Source organism: Saimiri boliviensis, chromosome 12, assembly GCF_048565385.1.
Source record: "Saimiri boliviensis isolate mSaiBol1 chromosome 12, mSaiBol1.pri, whole genome shotgun sequence".
Lineage (NCBI taxonomy): Eukaryota > Metazoa > Chordata > Mammalia > Primates > Cebidae > Saimiri > Saimiri boliviensis.
Genome location: NC_133460.1, coordinates 34,216,933 through 34,236,074, shown reverse-complemented (window position 1 = coordinate 34,236,074; position 19,142 = coordinate 34,216,933). Strand labels below are relative to the sequence as shown.

General features: G+C 47.9%; 1 protein-coding gene and 1 pseudogene across 3 annotated transcripts in view; one reads left to right on the top strand and one right to left on the bottom strand.

Annotated features, from left to right (window-relative positions):
* SNX29 (sorting nexin 29) overlaps positions 1-19,142 on the top strand; it is a 596,746-nt gene that overhangs the window by 102,931 nt on the left and 474,673 nt on the right. For all 3 annotated transcript variants that reach the window (XM_074382212.1, XM_039477976.2, XM_074382213.1), the window contains exon 11: positions 1,228-1,310. In XM_074382212.1, coding sequence (XP_074238313.1) covers positions 1,228-1,310 — 83 coding nt within the window. The remainder of the gene's footprint in view (positions 1-1,227; positions 1,311-19,142) is intronic.
* Positions 11,552-15,028, bottom strand: LOC141580686 (putative uncharacterized protein FLJ32790; annotated as a pseudogene).

Below are 19,142 nucleotides of genomic sequence, written 5' to 3'. Positions count from 1 at the left end.
TTTTTTTTTTTTGAGATGGAGTTCTGTTCTGTTGCCCAGGTTGGGGCGCAATCTTGGCTCACTGCACCCTCCGCCTCCCAAGTTCAAGCAATTCTCTTGCCTCAACCTCCCGAGGAGCTGGAATTACAGGCACATGCCACCACGCCTGGCTAATTTTTTTGTATTTTTAGTAGAGATGGGGTTTCACCATGTTGGCCAGGCTGGTCTTGAACTCCTGACCTCCTGTGATCTACCCGCCTTGGCCTCCCAAAGCAGTGAGATTACAGATGTGAGCCACCACACCTGGCCTGGTCACAACATTTTTGTCAGCTGATTAATACATAACCTGGTTTTATGTCTGTTCCTGTTTAAAGACACCTCGTTTAATGTATATGATTGGTTCATTAACATTGAACTCACTGCCAACAGCACTGTAACCCATGCCTGAATGAAGCATCTCTAACTCACAGATTATCTCCATGTGGCACATCACAGCCTTCCTGTGCTTAGGAACGCTAGGCAGCAGTGCCACTTCAGCACTGTTGCTTGGGGACGTTTTAAACAACAAAATCACCAATGAAAGTGAAAAACAAGGCCAGGCGTGGTGGCTCATACCTGTAATCCCAGCCCTTTGGGAGGCTGAGGTGGGTGGATCACCTGAGGTCAGGAGTTCAAGACCAGCCTGGCCAACATGGTGAAACCCCATCTCTATTACAAATACAAAAGTTAGCCAGGGGTGGTGGCATGGGCCTGTAATCCCAGCTATTTGGGAGGCTGAGGCAGGAGAATCGCTTGAACCTGGGAGGTAGAGGCTGCAGTGAGCTGAGATTGTGCAAAAAAAAAAAAAAAAAAGAAAAGTGAAAAAAAAAATGCTGAAAAGATGACAGTAAATAGACTGCAAAGAGAATGCTTGTTTAAGGTGTAAGATCTGCGGTCCTAGCTGTTCGACTTCAGCTGGGAACATGCACATTAGGGACTGAAGTTATTGGCCTCTGCACATGTTCGTGAATGATTGTGACAGCACTTTGAGTATTGACTCTGGGGTTACAAATACATTTCAGTGAGTAGATGATTTCCCACATACGGAATCCTCAGACACTGAGGTCCAACTGATTTCCGATGACTGCTTCTGTCCTAGAACTTTAAGTAGAGGTACTGGAGTGAACCGACCTCTGCAAGTTTTTGGAATGGTGAGGTTGTGCACTTTCAGGGGCTGAGTCTGACTTCCTCCCGCCTGCTTTTTCCTAGTGTGGAAGCTAGCTCTCCAGGCCAAGGAAGTCCTCTGAGCAGCCTGTTACCTTCTGCCTCAGTGCCGGAGTCCATGACGATGAGTAAGTACTTTCTCAGCCACCTCCACCAGCTCTGCTGTGACTTTTGGCCCCTGCCTCATGGCAGTGCCTTTGGGCTTATAGCCATGGGACTGTGGTTAAAGTCAGGTGTGTATGTCCCGGGTGTAGACTGGAGGTGTGGTGTGTGCTTGTGGATTTCCACAGTCATGGCTAGTGCATGGTGCTTGGGCCTATGTGTGTGCTGAATGGCATGCTTCAGGGTGGGGCGGCATTGCCATAGAATTCTGTGGTTCCAGGTTTCAGGGTTTGCCTCCCGTATGCAGTTAGCTACAGAGGATCTGTTCTAGTTGGATTTCCTTTGTAACTCTGGAGAACTCATTTTGGTACCTTGGAGAGAAGAATGTGTCTCTCCAAGATGATTAAATGTTGCTAAAGATCAGGCTTTAACTGTTTTCAACTTTACCACTTAGAGAAAGTATTAGAAGTATAGCAAGGAAGACTCGGTTTGAATGGCTTTGTATAACAAAGAATATACCAACTATTACGTAAACCAATGGGTGCTCCTCGTATCCCACCCATGTCTTGGGCCAGCATTTGTCCCATGGCCTCCCCTGGCTGCAGAGGGGGCAGTTGTTTCCAATTAAAAAAAAAAAAAGTTTTTGTTGCTAGGGAAGGAAGAAGGAGTTTGGGAGACACCCAGCATTCTCTGATTCAAGAGTGGAGCAGGAAGTGAGCAGACACCGTTATATAAACCGACGGTTGGTTTAATTTTTGTATACAAAACCATTCAGATCTACTCTTCTTGAAGTTCTTGTGGTTCAGAGATATATGATGGAAATTTATCTCTACCCAGGGGTAGGCAGGCTGGGGCCAGCATGTGGCTTCATGGTGATCAGGGACTGGGACTCCTCCTGTCTTGCCTCGTAGACCGACATAGTCATTTTAGCTCCAGCCATTTCATTCTCATTCCAGGTGTGAGGAAAGAGGAGAGGGTAAAGGAGAGACTTCCTCTATTTCTACATATAGGATTTCGGGGCCTGAGCTTGGATAGGGAAAAAATGACAATGCTTTTCATTTAGCTCTGAGTGAAATGTATTTTCTTCAATTATGACCATTAAAAAAAATTTTTGAGATGGGAGTCTTGCTCTGTCGCCCAGGGTGGAGTGTGAGTGCAGTGGTGCAATCTTGGCTCACTGCAACCTCCGCCTCCCGGGTTTAAGCCATTCTCTGCCTCAGCCTCCCGAGCACTGGGGATTACAGGCACATACCACCACGCCCTAGCTAATTTTTGTATTTTAATGGTGAGACAGGGTTTCACCATTTTGACCAGGCTGGTCTTAAACTCCTGACCTCGTGATTGACCCGCCTTGGCCTCCCAAAGTGCTGGGATTGCAGGCGTGAGTCACTGCGCCCGACCCTCAGTTATGACCATTCTGTTGTGATAGAATTTGTTTGCTTTGTGATATTGTATGTTTTATATATTTTAATGCATTTTCCTGAAAAGGAGCCCATGGCCATTCCTAGACTGTAGAATGGGCTCTTGGTACAAAAACGCTGGCAGCCCCCACCTTCACTAGAAGTTGCTCACGGTACCCCCTCATGTCTTGGGCCAGCATTCATCTCATGGCCCCCTTTGGCTGCAGAGGGGGCAGTTGTTCCCGATAAAAAGGAAATGAGTTTTTGTTGCTAAGGAAGAAGAGGTTTTGGGAAGCACCCAGCATTCTCTGATTCAAGAGTGAAGCAGGAAGTGAGCAGACACTATGAGGCTGTGTGGGAATGGCTGGCTGCACTTTTTATATAATGAGTGTGTGTGGTTTACCGTGGCGCTCCTCAGCCCTGAACTTGGCTGAGTAGGTGTTAATAGCTCATTCGGTCTGTGGGACACAGGGTGGGTGAGTATGTAGCTGGCTGCTTTTCCCTTGTCTTTTGTTTACCACAGCACTGTTACTTACCCTATAGTTTACTTTATTATTCATTTTATTTATTTATTTTTTTGTAGAGGTAAGTCTCACTATGTTGCCCAGGCTGGTCTTAAACTCCTGGGTTCGAGTGATCCACCCGCCTTAGCTTCCCACAGCGCTGGGATGCCAGGCATGAGCTACCGCGCCTGGTCTACTCTAGTTTACTTTTAATGATACACTTAAACAAACTTGAATGCCTTTATTTTTTGAAAAAGAAAACTTTCTCTCATTACTGCAAATTGAGAACCAGTATGAGTTGACTGAAATAGCTGATCACTGTAAAATGAAGACAATGGAAGAAAACTCTTACTAAGTGTGCCTGGCTATGGTTGCCTGTTGTGGGTTCTGACTGAGACCCGCTTTCGTTATTCATAAGAGGGCTGGGTGTTGCTTCTTTTTGGCCACAGCTTGTGGCAAGTATCTCAGTCTTCATACTTCCGGGAAGCTCTGTAGCCACCAGAAAGACCAGAAGTGGTGTGATCAGCAGTGCGGGAAAGCCCATTCTGGTGCGGCCCCTGTGCTCAGCCCTTTCGAAAGTGCTTCTCCGAAAGGGATTGTGCTGGAAAAGTAGGGCTTAAGACAAAACAGCCAAATCCTGCCATCAGGCCATGCTTTATGGACCCACTGGCCAAGAAATCACCGCTTCTGTACCCAGTGATGACTGCTTGACTTCAGTTGAGGAAAACAATGAACTTCTGTAGCCAAGAATGGCGGAACATGCCTGTAGTCTCAGCTACTCAGGAGGCCAAGGCAAGAGAATTGCTTGAACCCGAGAGGCGGAGGTTGCAGTGAGACAAGAGGGCGCCATTGTACTCCAGCCTCAGCACCAGAGTGAGACTCAGTCTCAAAAAAAAAAAAAAAGAAGTTAATAATTTAGGGGAGGCCGGGCGCAGTGGCTCAAGCCTGTAATCCCAGCACTTTGGGAGGCCGAGGCGGGTGGATCACGAGGTCAAGAGATCGAGACCAACGTGGTCAACATGGTGAAACCCCGTCTCTACTAAAAAATACAAAAAATTAGCTGGGCATGGTGGCGCGTGCCTGTAATCCCAGCTACTCAGGAGGCTGAGGCAGGAGAATTGCCTGAACCCAGGAGGCGGAGGTTGCGGTGAGCCGAGATCGCGCCATTGCACTCCAGCCTGGGTAACAAGAGCGAAACTCCGTCTCAAAAAAAAAAAAAAAAAAAAATTTAGGGGAAAAAAAAATGTAGGGAAAAAAACCCCAATAAAGTTCTGATTGCTGGATTTGGTCGCCAAGGTCATGCTTGTTGGTGACATCCCTGGGGTCCCCTTTAAGGTTGTCAGAGTAGTTAGTGTCTCTCCCTTGGTCCAAGGCAAGAAGGAAAGACCAAGATAATACATTTTGATGGTGAAAAAACACCGGAGAAATCAATTTTCATAAGCCAAAGGGAAAAAAGAGCGGGGTCAGCAAGTCTCATTAGAAAGGTGTTGAGGAGCTGGGTGTGGGGGCTCATGCCTGTAATCCCAGCACTTTGGGAGGCCAAGGTGGGTGGATCACGACGTCAGGAGTTCAAGACCAGCCTGACCAACATGATGAAACCTCCGTCTCTACTTAAAATACAAAAGTTAGCTGGGTGTGGTGGTGCGCGCCTGTAACCCCAGCTACTCGGGAGGCTGAGGCAGGAGAATCACTTGAACTTGGGAGGTGGAGGTTGCAGTGAGCCGAGATCGCGCCACTGCACTCCAGCCTGGGTGACAGAGCGAGACTCTGTCTCCAAAAAAAAAAAAAAAAAATAGTGTTCAGGATATCCTGATGCTGAACTGAAAGTAATGGAACGGACTGAAGATGGGAAAAAGAAGCCACCGTGTGACTTGCTGGAATCTAATGCCTCACCACCTTTCCAGCACCTACGATTCTGTCTCTGTGTGGGCTGCACCTTGGTATAGATGGATTAGACTACTCTGGGTGTGAGGCACAGCTATTGTAAAGAACACTGTGTTTTTGACTTACGGGCATTTTTTTTTTTTTTTTTTTTTTTAAGGACAACAGCTCCTGAGATCACACCTTCCAGCCTGCACCTTTGTAGGCACCCTATGTAGGGTGGCAGGCATCCCTCTGTGCCCCAGCAGGTGTCTGGCATTCTATTTCCCAAGAGTTCCTGTGGCTGGGGGTGAGGTCCCAGCATCTCAGATACACAGGTTTGCTTTGTCAGCCGCTTCTCAGGCCTCCATAGAGCATGGTGTCTGGGTCTCCCTTAGCTGCTTTCTGTCTTTGAGGAAGTTGCTGGCCCTGCCTGTGTATTTTTGCTGATTACATGCCCTTAAACACACTCCAGTTTAGCTAGTGACTCAGGCATAGATTGTTTTCCTTGTTTTGACTCATACAATTTTTTAGAAACTAAATCGTTTTATTATTTGGCATCTTGAGCAAGTTTGGGACATATCCAGAGCTTACATCTTGAATCTCTGAAGAAAAAAATGTCACCATGTCTGCATTTGACCCTTTACACTTGGAAGAGACGTGGTCTGTGGTTAATACTGTGTGTGGGTGGCTGGGGTGGGGGTTGGGAGGGTTCTGTTTTCTGTGGTGCCTGTACCTTTAGGAAGTCTTCAAGGACAGTGCTGTTGTCTACCCTGGGTGTCATCTAGCACAGATGAGGGGTCAGGAATCCTAGAAATCTTGAGGAAGGTAGTTTTAAATTGCGTTCCCCCATCCTGCCGTCACCTCCTGTGTCACATGCAAGAGGAGTAGGAAGAATGGGTCCGTCTGGGTGTCCAGGGTGTTTGCTTGGGCTATCTAACAAGGGGCCACAGATGGGGTGGCTTCAACAGCAAAAACTTATTTTCTCCGCCTGGCACGGTGGCTCCTGCCTGGGTGGGCGGATCACTTGAGGTCAGGAGTTCAAAACCAGCCTGGCCAACATGGTGAAACCTCGTCTCTACTCAAAATAGAAAAAAATTAGCAGAGCGTGGTGGTGGGCACCTGTAATCCTGGCTACTCAGGACGTGTAGGCAGGAGAATTGCTTGAACCTAGGAGGCAGATGCTGCAGTGAGCTGAGATTGCACCATTATACTTCAGCCTGGGTGACAGAGCAAGACTCTGTCTCAAAAATGAAAACAAAAACAAAAACTTATTTTCTCACAGTTCTGGAGGCTGAAAGGCCAAGATCAAGGTGCCAGCCCGGCTGATTTCTGGTGAGGCATCTTTCCTTGGCTTGCAGATGGCTGGCTGCCTTCTCTCTCTGTCCTTATGTAGCCTTTTCTCTGCAGGCACATCCTGGTGTCCCTTCTCTCTTCTTCTTCTTTTTTTGAGATGGAGTCTTGCTCTGTCCCCCAGGCTGCAGTGCAATGGTGTAGTCTCAGCTCACTGCAACCTCTGCTTCAGGGGTTCAAGCAATTGATTCTCCTGCCTCACCCTCCTGAGTAACTGGGATTACAGGTGTGCACCACCATGCCCGACTAGTTTTTTTGTATTTTTAGTAGAGACCGGGTTTGGTGGTGTCGGCCAGGCTGGTCTTGAACTCCTGACCTCAGGTGTTCTGCCCACCTCAGCCTCCAAAAGTGCTGGGATTATAGGTGTGAGCCACCGTGCCTGACCTCCCTTCTCTTATTAGGACACTGGTCCTGTGAGATCAGAGCCCCACCCTTATGACCTTATTAACCTTAATTACCTTATTAAGGCCTTCACCTTGAATTAGGGCTTCACCTTGTACATTTGAGAAGGGATGCAATTCAGTCCATAGCATGAGTTGTCCCAGGAGTGTTTTGCAAACACCATCCTAGTTTAGATGAAGCAGCCCATCCCAGCATATGAAGCACCTGAGATTCTTTTCTAGAGCAGTCACTTGACTCTTGCAAACTCCAGAGGAGCTTGACAAAGAAACTCATCAGCTCTGCCCCCCAAAGCAGCAAATGCTTTACTCATATCCCGCCAAGTGGCTTCTTTGGCTTCATGTAATAATCCACACAGGTGGCTGCCTCTGTACTGTAATTGAGCTAGAGCTAGGTTATTTAATCCTCAGTTCTTGGGGATAATCTTGAAGTCTTCTGCCCAGCAACCTTCCCCTTTCAGGTGTGTCTGAAATTGCAAAGGGTGTTTTGTCCTGAGGCATTCAGAGGGGGTCTATTCTTGTGGTTATTTACTACTGAAGAGAAGATGGTGTGCTCAGACCCACATGATTACTCTCCTTCTGCAAGTCCCTCTGGGACTTCAAAAACACAGAAACCTGTTATGAAAAAGTTAATTATTTAGCAAAGCAGTAAAGACAGTTTGAAACAAACTAAAGCACCCATTATTCTGCCCCAGGGATACCTTGCATTTCTGCAGGTAGGTTCCCAGTTCTTGTTTTGGGCACATGGGGTGGTACCTGGTTGGAGTTGCAGCTGTGCCTGTTGCTGTAGGGAGGCAGTGTGCTGTCAGGGTGGGGAGGGCACACTCCGAAGCTCGGCGGCTTGGACTCAGGTTCCAGCTCAGTGGCTCCAACCTTCTTCATGCCGGTGTCCTTATCAAGACATAGGGACAGGATCAACACCCCTCTCATGGGTGGTCATCAAGAAAACTGTAATGTGCTTAGAACAGCGAGTCAATGAATAGGCTGGGTGCAGTGGCGCACTCCTGTAATCCCAGCACTTTGGGAGGCTGAGGTGGGCAGACCACTTGAGGGCAGGAGTTTGGGACTAGCCAGGCCAACATAGTGAGACTTTGTCTCTGTAAAAAAATAAAAACAATTTACCTGGATGTGGTGGTGTGTACCTGTATTCCCAGCTAATTGGGTGGCTGGGGCAGGAAGATCGTTTGAGTCCAGGAGGTCAAGCCTGCCGTGAGCTATGATTACATCACTGCACTTCAGCCTGGGTTACAGGGCTGGACCCTGTCTGAAAAAGAAAAGAAAGAAAGAAAGAAAAAAGAAAAACTTCCCAGGGCAGTGAGTGTCTTTTGCCCCCGCTGGGCCCTTTCAACCCTTCTCTGAAGTTCCCCTCATGGCCAGTGGCTTTCCTTTTCTGCCTCCTCTTCTGTCAGCAGTTACCTCCAATTCCTGACAAACCCTCAGACCAAACTTCTGGAGTGCGATTGGCTTAAGAAAACAGCAGGTCTGAGGAGAGTGGATTTCATTTGTTTTTGGAGGCCTTATATTCTTTCTCCAGTCTTCTTCTCTTTTCTTTTGATGGAGTCTCCCTCTGTCACCCACGCTGGAATGCACTGGTGTAATTTCAGCTCACTGCAACCTCCACCTCCCAGGTTCAAGTCATTGGCTTGCCTCATCCTCCCAAATAGCTGGGATTACAGGTGCCTGCTACCATGCCTGGCTAATTTTTGTATTTTTAGTAGAGATGGGGTTTTGCTACATTGGCCGGGCTGGTCTCAAAGTCCTGACCTCAGGTGATCTGCCCACTTCGGCCTCCCAAAGTGCTGGGATTACAGACGTAGGCCACTGTGCCCGGTCTTCGCCCTTCTTCTCTAATAAAATGTGTCTGTTTATTATTCTGATGCTGACAGTAGTGGTCTATCAAAATAGAAGCTAGTAAAAGTAACAGTAGATTCTGGCAGAACTTACTGTATGCCGTGTATTGTGCTGAAGCATTTTTAGTTATGTTTCCTCATTGAATCCCCCAGCAGACTTCTAAGTTGTAGATTACATTAATCTCTCTTTTTGTATAAGAAAACTGAGGCTTAGGAAGATAAGTTCCTGCGCAAGGCCTCACAGCTAGTTGAACACATAGTTACGGAGCACCTATTGTGTGCCAGGCATGGTGCTTAGCTATAAAGTGGTGAATCTGGCAGTGGACCCAGGTGTTCTTACTCTGAAGCCTATTCTCTTGCCAATTATTTATTTATTTATTTGTTTGTCATTATTTTTAATTTTTTCATCTTTTTTGTTTTTTTTTTCTTTTTTTTTTTTTTTTAAGATGGAGTTTCACTCTTGTTACCCAGGCTGGAGTGCAATGGCGCGATCTCGGCTCACCGCAACCTCCGCCTCCTGGGTTCAGGCAATTCTCCTGCCTCAGCCTCCCGAGTAGCTGGGATTACAAGCCCGTACCACGATGCCCAGCTAATTTTTTTTTGTATTTTTAGTAGAGACGGGGTTTCACCATGTTGACCAGGATGGTCTCGATCTCTTGACCTCGTGATCCACCCGCCTCGGCCTCCCAAAGTGCTGGGGTTACAGGCTTGAGCCACCGTGCCTGGCCTTGTTTTATTTTTTTATATTTTTGAGATGAAGTCTCACTCTGTTACTCGGACTTGAGTGCAGTGGCACCATCTTGGCTCACTGCAACCCCTGCCTCCGGGGGTTCAAGTGATTCTCCTGCCTCAGCCTCCTGAGTAGCGGGGACTACAGGCATATGCCACCATGCCCAGCTAATTTTTGTATTTTTAATAGAGACACGGTTTCACCGTGTTGGTCAGGATGGTCTCAATCTTTTGACCTCGTGATCTGCCTGCCTTAGCCTCCCAAAGTGCTGGGATTACAGGCGTGAGCCAATGTGCCCAGCCGAATCCTTCTTTTTTTTTGAGATGGAATCTTGCTCTGTCACCCAGGCTGGAGTACAGTGGCGCGATCTCAGCTCATTGCAACCTCCGCCTCCTGGGTTCAAGCAATTCTGTCTCAGCCTCCTGAATAGCTAGGATTACAGGCACCTGCCACCACACCTGGCTAATTTTTGTATTGTTAGTAGAAATGGGGTTTCATCATGTTGGTTAGGCTAGTCCTGAACTCCTGACCTCGTGATCTGCCCTCCTCGGCCTCCCAAAGTGCTGGGATTTCAGGCATGAGCCACCGTGCCTGGCCCACTCTTGCCAATTTTAAGTTACCTAAGGAGACATGTTCCACCGTCACCTAGCCAGGGCAAGCAGCAGTGGACTAGTCATGTGTGGGCATCTAGGTCTGAGAGCCTTAAACTTATCATTTTTATTTTTCGAGGCAGGGTCTCTGTTGCCCTGGCTGGAATGCAGTGGTGCATTCCTGGCTCACTGCAGCCTTGAACTCCTGGGCTTAAGTGATCCTCCTGCCTCAGCTTCCCAAGGAGCTGGGACTGTAGGCGCATGCCACCCCACCTGGCTGTTTTTTAATGTTTATTTTGTAGAGATGGGGTCTTGCTATGTTGCTAAGGCTGGTCTTGAACTCCGGGGTTCAAGTGATCCTCCTGCTTCAGCCTCTGAAAGTGCTGGGGTTACAGTTTGGCCACTATGTCTGGCCAAACACCACATTTTATAGTGAAGAAAATTTTGTTTTCTTTTTACCAGTTTTATTTAACTATTGTCATTTTTAAAAACTTAATTTGTGGCAACAGTGCTTCAACAAAATTTTGGATTAAATAGTCCTGTGGGTCCCCATCTGGGGGACCAGCATGGTACAAATGGGAGATGAGGGTGAGAGAGAAACATTGTGAACCAGAGTAACAGGCTGACACGGATGCAGAGCGGTTGCGTCTTTCTGGAGTAGCACATATCTCTGCAGTGCTTCAGCTCTGTTATTGGCGGGCTTTAATAACAAGCAGGGTGACTATGATAATACCTAAGACTGCTAGACAAATGTGGTTCATGGGCGTGGGATGAGAGGGGTTCGTGGTGGTCAGTAATGATGACAGGGCCAGGCATAGTGTTCATTTCTGTAACCTCAGCGCTTTGGGAGGCTGAGGCTGGGGGATTGCTTGAGCCCAGGAGTTTGAGACCAGTGTGGGCAATATTGCAAGACCGTGTCTCTACCAAAAAAAAAAAAAAAAAAAAATTGGCTAGGTGCTGGTGGCTCATGCCTGTAATCCCAGCACTTTGGGAGGCTGAGGTGGGTGAATCACCTGAGGTCAAGAGTTCGAGACCAACCTGAGCAACATAGTGAAACCTGTTGCTACTAAAAATACAAAGAACAATTAGCTTGGCATGGTAGTGAGTGTCTGTAGTCCCAGCTACTCAGGAGGCTGAGGCAGGAGGATCGCTTGAATCCTGGAGCTGGAGGTTGCTGTGAGCCGAGATTGTGCCACTGCACTCCAGCCTGGGGAACAGAGCGAGACTCTGTCTCAAAATAAATAAATAAATGAAATAAAAATTAGCTGGTCATGGTGGCATATGCCTGTGGTCCCAGCTGCTTGGGAGAATGAGGCAGGAGGATTGCTTGAGCCCAGGAGTTTGAGGCTGCAGTGAGCTGTGATCTTGACACTGCACCACAGCCTGGGCAACAGAGCAAGACCCCCTCTTAAACAGTTATGGTAATGATTTGTCCTCATTAGATGGCGAAGCAGCCGGCATTATGCCAGGTGCCTCTCTGAAGTTGTCCTGGGCTTCATGGTAACCAAGAAGGTACTGGCATTACTGGTCCATTGTACAGATGGGAAAGTCACTGAGGCAGAGGGCAAATACAGTGCTCACAGTCACATAGCAACACTTCTGGGGCTGCAGCTTTGATATCCAGCTGTGTGCTCTTGCCCTCTTCTTCCTGGTTGATGTGGCTGGGAACCAGCAGTTTTTTGTCTCCGATAGGCTAACCTGGAAACCTGGTTCCTGCTGGTTCCTGCTGGTAGAGCTGCCACCACCTCTGCAGTGTGCTTTTGGAGGAGGAGCTGTTAGGCAGTGGGCTTTCATGGACAGACCCCGTGCAGGGGCCATGGTCCTTTGGGGGCTATGAGCACTGCCCTGTCTTGTTCTGGCTTTGCTTGTGTCTCTGGCCTGTGTGACTGGGAAGGGTGAGTGCTCTCCACACAGGTCCTGCCATAGGTGTCTGAGGCTGCAGGGCACCAGCTCAGTCTCTGCAGCAGGCCTCACAGTGTCACTGTTTGGGCCAGCCAGAAAGCTAGAGAGAGACAGGAGAGGCAGAAACAGATCTGGTCAGCTGATCCAGCACCTGCAGGAGACTGCAGCAGGACTGGCTCTGCGGGGTCAGAGCAGGGGCGGGTGTTGGGTGGGTGTTTCCATGTCACCAGGGGGAGGTGCCACGTTGCCAGGTGTCCCTTCTAAGTTGTGCAGGGTGCTTTTAGGACATGGGTGCTGACTCGAGCTGTTTGACAGACATAGACTCTGTTCCCACTTGTTCTTATACTTAGAAAGGATTTTAGCTGTCTCTCCCCAGCCCTCATTTATATGGGAAGGCTTGGCTTGGGGAGCTTAAGGACACCGTGGTCATGCAGTGTGAAAGTGGTAGAGGAATGGCATTTCGAGAGTTGACGGGAGTGCTTTTCTTTCTGAAGAGAAAAGCAATTTCTTTCTTTCTTTTTATTCTCTTTTCTTCGGTTCTTTCTTTTACCATTTGCTAGATCCCTTCTTCAATTCAAACTCTGTTTATGGCCAGGGAAGTAGCTCATTGCCTGTAATCCCAGCACTGTGGGAGGCTGAGGCAGGAGGATTGCCTGAATCCAGGAGTTCAAGACCAGCCTCGGCAACATAGTGAGACCCTTCCTCTACAAAAAAATTTTAAAAAATTGATCGGGTGCAGTGGCTCATGCCTGTAATCCCAGCACTTTGGGAGGCTGAGGTGGGCGGATTACTTGAGGTCAGGAGTTTGAGACCAGCTTGGCCAACATGGTGAAACCTCATCTCTACTAACAGTACAAAAATTAGCGGGGTATAGTGGTGGGCACCTGTGGTCCCAGCTACTGTGGGATTTGAACCTGGGAGGTGAAGTCTGCAGCGAGCCAAGATTGCACCACTGCATTACAGCCTGGGAGGCAGAGTGAGACTTGGTCTCAAAAAAAGAAAAAAAAAAAATTAAAGAATTAATGTGTGTGGTGGGGCATCTGGCATATGCCTGTAGTCCCAGCTACTTGGGAGGCCGAGGTGGGAGGATTGCTCTAACCTAGAGGGTCGAGGCTTTAATGAGTTATGATTATCCCCCTGCACTCCAGCCTGGGTGACAGAGCAAGACTGTCTTAAAAACAAACAGACAAACCCAAATGGAAAAAAACCCTGCAACTATGTCTGCCCAGTGCTCATAGTATAATATGATCGCCATGCTGCTACTCTTTGCTTGTATGTTGATGAACAAGAAGCAAAGGTCCTGCCCTCAGAAGCTGTCAGACCCATGGTAAGGACAAGTAGCAAGCATTAGAAAGGCGATGGATGGGCCGGGCACTGTGACTCACACCTGTAATCCCAGCACTTTGGGAGGTTGAGGCGGGCAGATCACCTAAGGTCAGGAGTTCGAGACCAGCCTGGCTAACATGGTAAAACCCCGTTTCTACTAAAAATACAAAAAAGTAGCCGGCTATGGTGGTGCAGGCCTGTGATCTCAGCTACTTGGGTGGTTGAGGCAGGAGAGTCGCTTGAACCTGGGAGGCAGAGGTTGTGGTGAACTGAGATCCTGCCATGGCACTCCAGCTTGGACAATAAGAGCAAAACTTCATCTCAAAAGAACAAAATCAGTAAAGGCAAAGCATGTGCCCTATTTGAAGGCGTTTTGTCAGGAAAGGGCTCTCAGATGACAGCGGGGTTGAAGTCTCAGGATGAGGGGCTTGGCCCGTTTTGGTGGCGGGTGGTACCACTGGCATTGTGCTGCCAGAGGTGAGTGGGAGAGTGAGTTGGAGGATGCTGGAGAGTGTGGTCCGTTTAGATTTTATCCCACATGCAGAGGGAAGCCAGTGGAGGGCTTGGAGCAGGGGTGATAGGATTTCTTCACTTCCCGTTGCGAAGAGCAAGCTCTGAAGCCTGCCAGCCACGTGGAACACATTCAGCTGTGCGTTCCTTCCATCCTTCTCTGCTTCTTCCCTTGGCCCTCCCTTGCACAGGCAATGCTGAGGGCTCCCCTGTGCCTCTGGGGTGGGAAGTCCTGAGTTGTCTTGGTGTCCACACTCTCAGGCTGCTGACAGGGCCGTCACTGCCCTAAGCACCGTGCTCTAACACCCATGAGTCATAGAGCTGTGTTAGGCGCAGTCGGAGATATGTACCCTAGCGGGGAATGGAGATGGGGGTGGGGGAGTGGAGAGGGTCAGAGTCCTTGCTTCCAGCCTCAGCTCCAGGACTTCTTAACTAGATTTCTCTTTCTCTTTTCCTTTGAGACTCTCTGGGTTCCGTATCCTCATTTATGAAATAGGGACATTCTCGCTGTCATCTCAGGGCTATTCTGAGGACCAAATGCACTAGCTTAGGAAGGCATTAGACTTGAGTGTGGAACCAGGCATCTTTGTGATTGGAGCCTTCTCAAATATCTGGAATCTTTTACAGCAGTGAGCAGTGGGTCTCTAGTTCTTCAGGGTGAGGACTTTGCCCAGGAATACGGAGAACTGAGCTAGGAATATAGGAGCGTGGAAGGGAATCAGTATAAATATCCAGTGCCACCTCATGTGGTTATTGATGTGTCAGGTGGTGGCATCGCTCCAGGGAGGCCAGTTGTTTGTGAAGTCGCATCTGGAGACCCCCTTGAAGAGCAGTTTTTAAGCCCATTTGGTTGCTCCCCAAAGGTTCAAGTGCTAGATCCAAAGCCTAGTCCTGGTGTTTAGGCTTTGAATTCTAGAACCCTGCCTGGTCTCTCATTTCCATCCTGCTTTCTCTCTGGTCGGCCTCTGCCAGTCTCCACAGATCAAATCCATCTGAAAGTTCATTCCTATTTTTGGGGCAATTTCAGATTTTCCTTTAAAGAGTGCCTGGAAGGCCGGGTACAGAGGCTCGTACCTGTAATCCCAGCACTGTGGGAGGCCCAAGCAGGAGAATCAATCACCTGAGGTCAGGAGTTCAAGACCAGCCTGACCAACATGGTGAAACCCTGTCTCTTCTAAAAATATAAAAATTAGCTGCATGTGGTGGTGCATGCCTGTAATCCCAGCTACTTGGGAGGCTGAGTCAGGAGAATTGCTTGAGCACAGGAGGCAGAGGTTGCAGTGAGCTGAGATCACGTCACTGCAATCTAACCTGGTCGGCATAGGGAGACTTAGTCTCCAAAAATAAAAAAAAGTTCCTGGAAAAGAATAATAATGCAAATACCTCCTTATTCATTTTGCCTACCCTCTATATGTTTGTAGTCTTAGACATAACCACATAACAAGCAGAACAATTAAAACTACATAAGGCCTTAAAATATATCCACAGTGTGTATCATTTCCACATTCATTCAGTATATAGATAATGCTTAATCTTCACAGCATCCATGCAAAATAGGAGGGCTAGACTTGTTTTGTAGTTGAAGAAACTGAGAAGCTGAAGGCCATACTGCTAGTGTGTGGTGGAGGCAGGGTTCACACCCCATCTCCCTCATTGCCGTTCCTAGAGACCCACAAGCTTGTGTAATTCCTTGCCTTCAAAGAAAAGCACTCAGATCTCTTAGGATGTCTACTTTGCTATGGACTGAATGTGTGCCCCTAAAATTCCTAGGTTGAAATCCTAATCCCCCCAGTGTGATGGAGTTAGGAGGTGGGCCTTTGGGAGCTGATTAGGTCATAAGGGTGGAGTCCTTGTGAGTGGAATTGGTGCACTTATAAAAGGGACCCCCAGAGGTCGGGTACGGTGGCTCATGCCTGCAATCCTAGTACTTTGGGAGGCTGAGGCAGGAGGATTGCTTGATCCCAGAGTTCAAGCCCAGCCTTGAGTAGCACAAAGAGACCCTGTCTCTATACACACACACAAATTAGACTTGGTGCCACACGCCTGTAGACCCAGCATGTCTGTAGTCCCAGCTGCTCGGGAGGCTGAGGTGAGCCCTGGAGGTTGAGGCTGCAGTGAGCCAAGATCATGCCACTGCACTCTAGCCTGGGCAGCAGAGCAAGATCCTGTTTCAAAAAAAAAAAAAAAAAAAGAGGAGGGTGCCCAGAGACCTTGTTTGCCCTTTCTGCCATCTGACAATGATGCAGTGAGAAGGTGCTATCAGTGAACTGGGAAGAGGACCCTCAACAGACCCCAGCTCTATCAGGGACTTGATCTCGGACTTCTAGCTGCCAGAACTGTGGGAAATCAGCCCCTGTTGTTCACAGTCCGTCTGGTCTGTGGTGTTTTGTTATTGCAGCCCCTGTGGGCAGAGGTGTCCTGCAAGAGGCTCTCCTTCCCTGGCTGTTCATCTAGAAGAGCCCAGCACAGGCACCCTCATCCCATCACCCCACCTGCTTCTTCCCTGGCTGCAGACTTCAGGTTTCAGAGCTCCCTGTAACCTCACTCCTCTCTTTAATTTCTTTTCTTTCTTTTTCTTTTTTTGAGACAGAGTTTCACTCTTGTTGCCCAGGCTGGAGTGCAGTGGTACCATCTGGGCTCACCGCAACCTCCACCTTCTGGATTCAAGCCCTTTTACTGCCTAAGCCTCCTGAGTAGCATGTGCCACCCCACCTGGCTCATTTTATATTTATATTATTTTTAATTTTTTTTTAAAAGATGGGGTTTCACCATGTTGGTCAGGCTGGTCTTGAACTCCCGACCTCAGGTGATCCGCCCGCCTTAGCCTCCAAAGTGCTTGGATTACAGGCGTGAGCCACCACGCCCAGCCTCATTTTGCGTTTTTAGTAGAGATGGGGTTTCTCCCTGTTGGGCAGGTTGGTCTTGAACTCCTGACCTCAGGTGATCTGCCCACCTTGGCCTCCCAAAGTGCTGGGATCACAGGTGTGAGCCACCCTGTCTGGCCTCTTTAAGTTCTTTCCTGCAGCCCCCACTGGGATACAGGCTTCCTGAGTACATGCACTTGGTCTGCTAGTTAATTGCCATTTTCCTGATGGCAAGTAGTTCTTGCCTGCCTGACAAGTAGTTCTTTAAAGAAACATTTAAAGGAGGAAGGAAGGAAGGAAGGAAAGAAAGAAGGGATGGAGGGAGGGAGAAAGGGAAGGAGGAACATTTTAGTTCTAACAAGCATGGAAAGTTAAGAGAACGTTCTGCAGGAATGAATCGAAACCGAGTCCCTGAAGGCCGGCTCCAGTCAGTTGTAATCACCATTGTGTCTCTATCTTCCAATGCAGTAAAGGCCTGGTAATATGGCTTGCTCAAGGGAGTGGATTTTCACCTTTTCCCCCTGTTGTGTCAGGGAGAGGCGGCTGGTTATTGTGGAATGATGCGTTACAAACTGTTTGCTTTCAGTGAGTGGGAACAGTTGGTTTTTATCCTGGCTTTGAGAGTAGTAGGTCCCTTGACCTCTTTGTACCTCAGTTTTCCAAGCTGTGAAGTGGAGGAAGCTGCCCTCAAGGATTGTTTGCAGTGTTGACCATCTGTTCTGGGAAAGGAGCCAGGACACCCACATTCTTACTTGCAGTGATTAAAGAGCCACCTTGCTGAAGTTTCTAATGGCTTGCCTGACCTTGTTAGTTTCTTTGATATCAAAGACAGGTGTCTTTCTTTTTCCCTTGCCTACTGTCTCCTTTGCAGATGTGGCGACAGTTCAGGTGACTTTGAGTGACCTTTGGCTAGGCAAGCCACTATCAGTAAACACATTGGCTTGGACATTTGGCCCATTACTTTTTATACCGGAGGCCAGGTGTTGGCCTACGTGGGAAGCGTGACTGGGCTGGAAAGAGGCAGAGTGGTATTTGTGTCAGTGACCAGACCCCTGTGGACTGTTTTGCTAAGATGCTGTCTTACGAAGTTTGTAGAGGTGAATCAACAGCCTTCTTTGTGAAAGGCACATGTCACCTTCAGGTTTTAATTCTGAGTGACCAGCAGGCCTTATACTGTCACTGCTGAGCTTATATCATCGAGCCACTAGAATGTTAGATGTGTAAATCCTTTCTGCACTTTGTACGTCTTCTAGTTTCATAGTGCCCTGATGTCAGTGATCACGGATGAACAGACTTGAGAGGCAGTGTGTTGGATTAGAAAGAACACTGGACTCAGGCAGAGCACAGCACTGATGTTCAAGAGCTGTGTGGCTACACACAGTGGCTCATGCCTACTGTAATCCCAGCACTGTGGGAGGACAAGGCAGGAGGATTGCTTGAGGCCAGGAGTTTAAAACTAGCCTGGGCAACATTTGAGACCCCTCTCTTTACAAAAGAAGGAAAAAAAAAAAAAGCCAGACATGGCAGCATGTGCCTGTAGTCCCAGCTACTTGGGAGGCTGAGGCAGGAGAATCGCCTGAACCCAGGAGTTGTAGGTTGCAGTGAGCCTTGGTTGCACCACTACACTCTAGCCTGGGTGACAGAATGAGACTGTCTTAAAAAAAAAAAAAAGATCTGTGTGACCCAAGGGAAATGCTTTAACTTCTCTGAACTCATTTTTCCAGTCCTTGAAATGGCGTTAATATTATCTCCTTAGTGGATTTCTGGGAATTATATAAAGCATCTAGCAGAGAGCCTAGAATATACTGGAACTGGGAACTTCGTTGGAGGCTCATAGATAGTTTTAGAGATTTCAGACACCTCTTTCGATTGTGTGCAAAATTGTGCTCGTGCGTTTGTGCACATATGTGCATTTTCCTGGGGCAAAGTTGCTTTCCTTTCACGATCCTCCTTCAGAGCGTTCCAGGCTTTAGAAAAACGAGAAACACGAAGCACTTGAGGTAGTTAGTAGGTGGTAATTGCACGTAGTGTCTGGGCAACACTGGCAATTGTGTATCATTATTTTTGTTTTTAATTGTGTATCATTATTTTTGTTTTTACCGTTGTCGTGCTTGCTGATGTTAAACTAGCTAGACTGGCCGTGTTCTTATGCACATCCCTACATGTATTAGCACTGGGAACTTGGGCAAGTTGTTTAATTTAACTGTGCTTCAGCGTTCTCGTCTATAAAATGGGGCTGTCATAGCACCCGTGTGATACAGTTGGGAGGATTAAATGAACTGGCACATGGAAAATACTCAGAAGATACACTATGTAGATTACCATCTGAGCTATGGAAGGGTGTTACATGCTATGTAAATTATACCTTGATGAGAAAAATTGGAAAAAAAAATTCCACAAGTGTACCTGGCATCTTAAAGACTGAGTAACTGGTAGGTGTGATTATTAGCACCCTCAAAGGATATATTGTTGGCAAGTCTTCCTGAAAGTAACATCTGGGCCTTGTTGCTGAACTGCCAGTAGGTCGACCTGATTCCCCATATTAATGAAACCATCCCTACTGCAGAGGCTC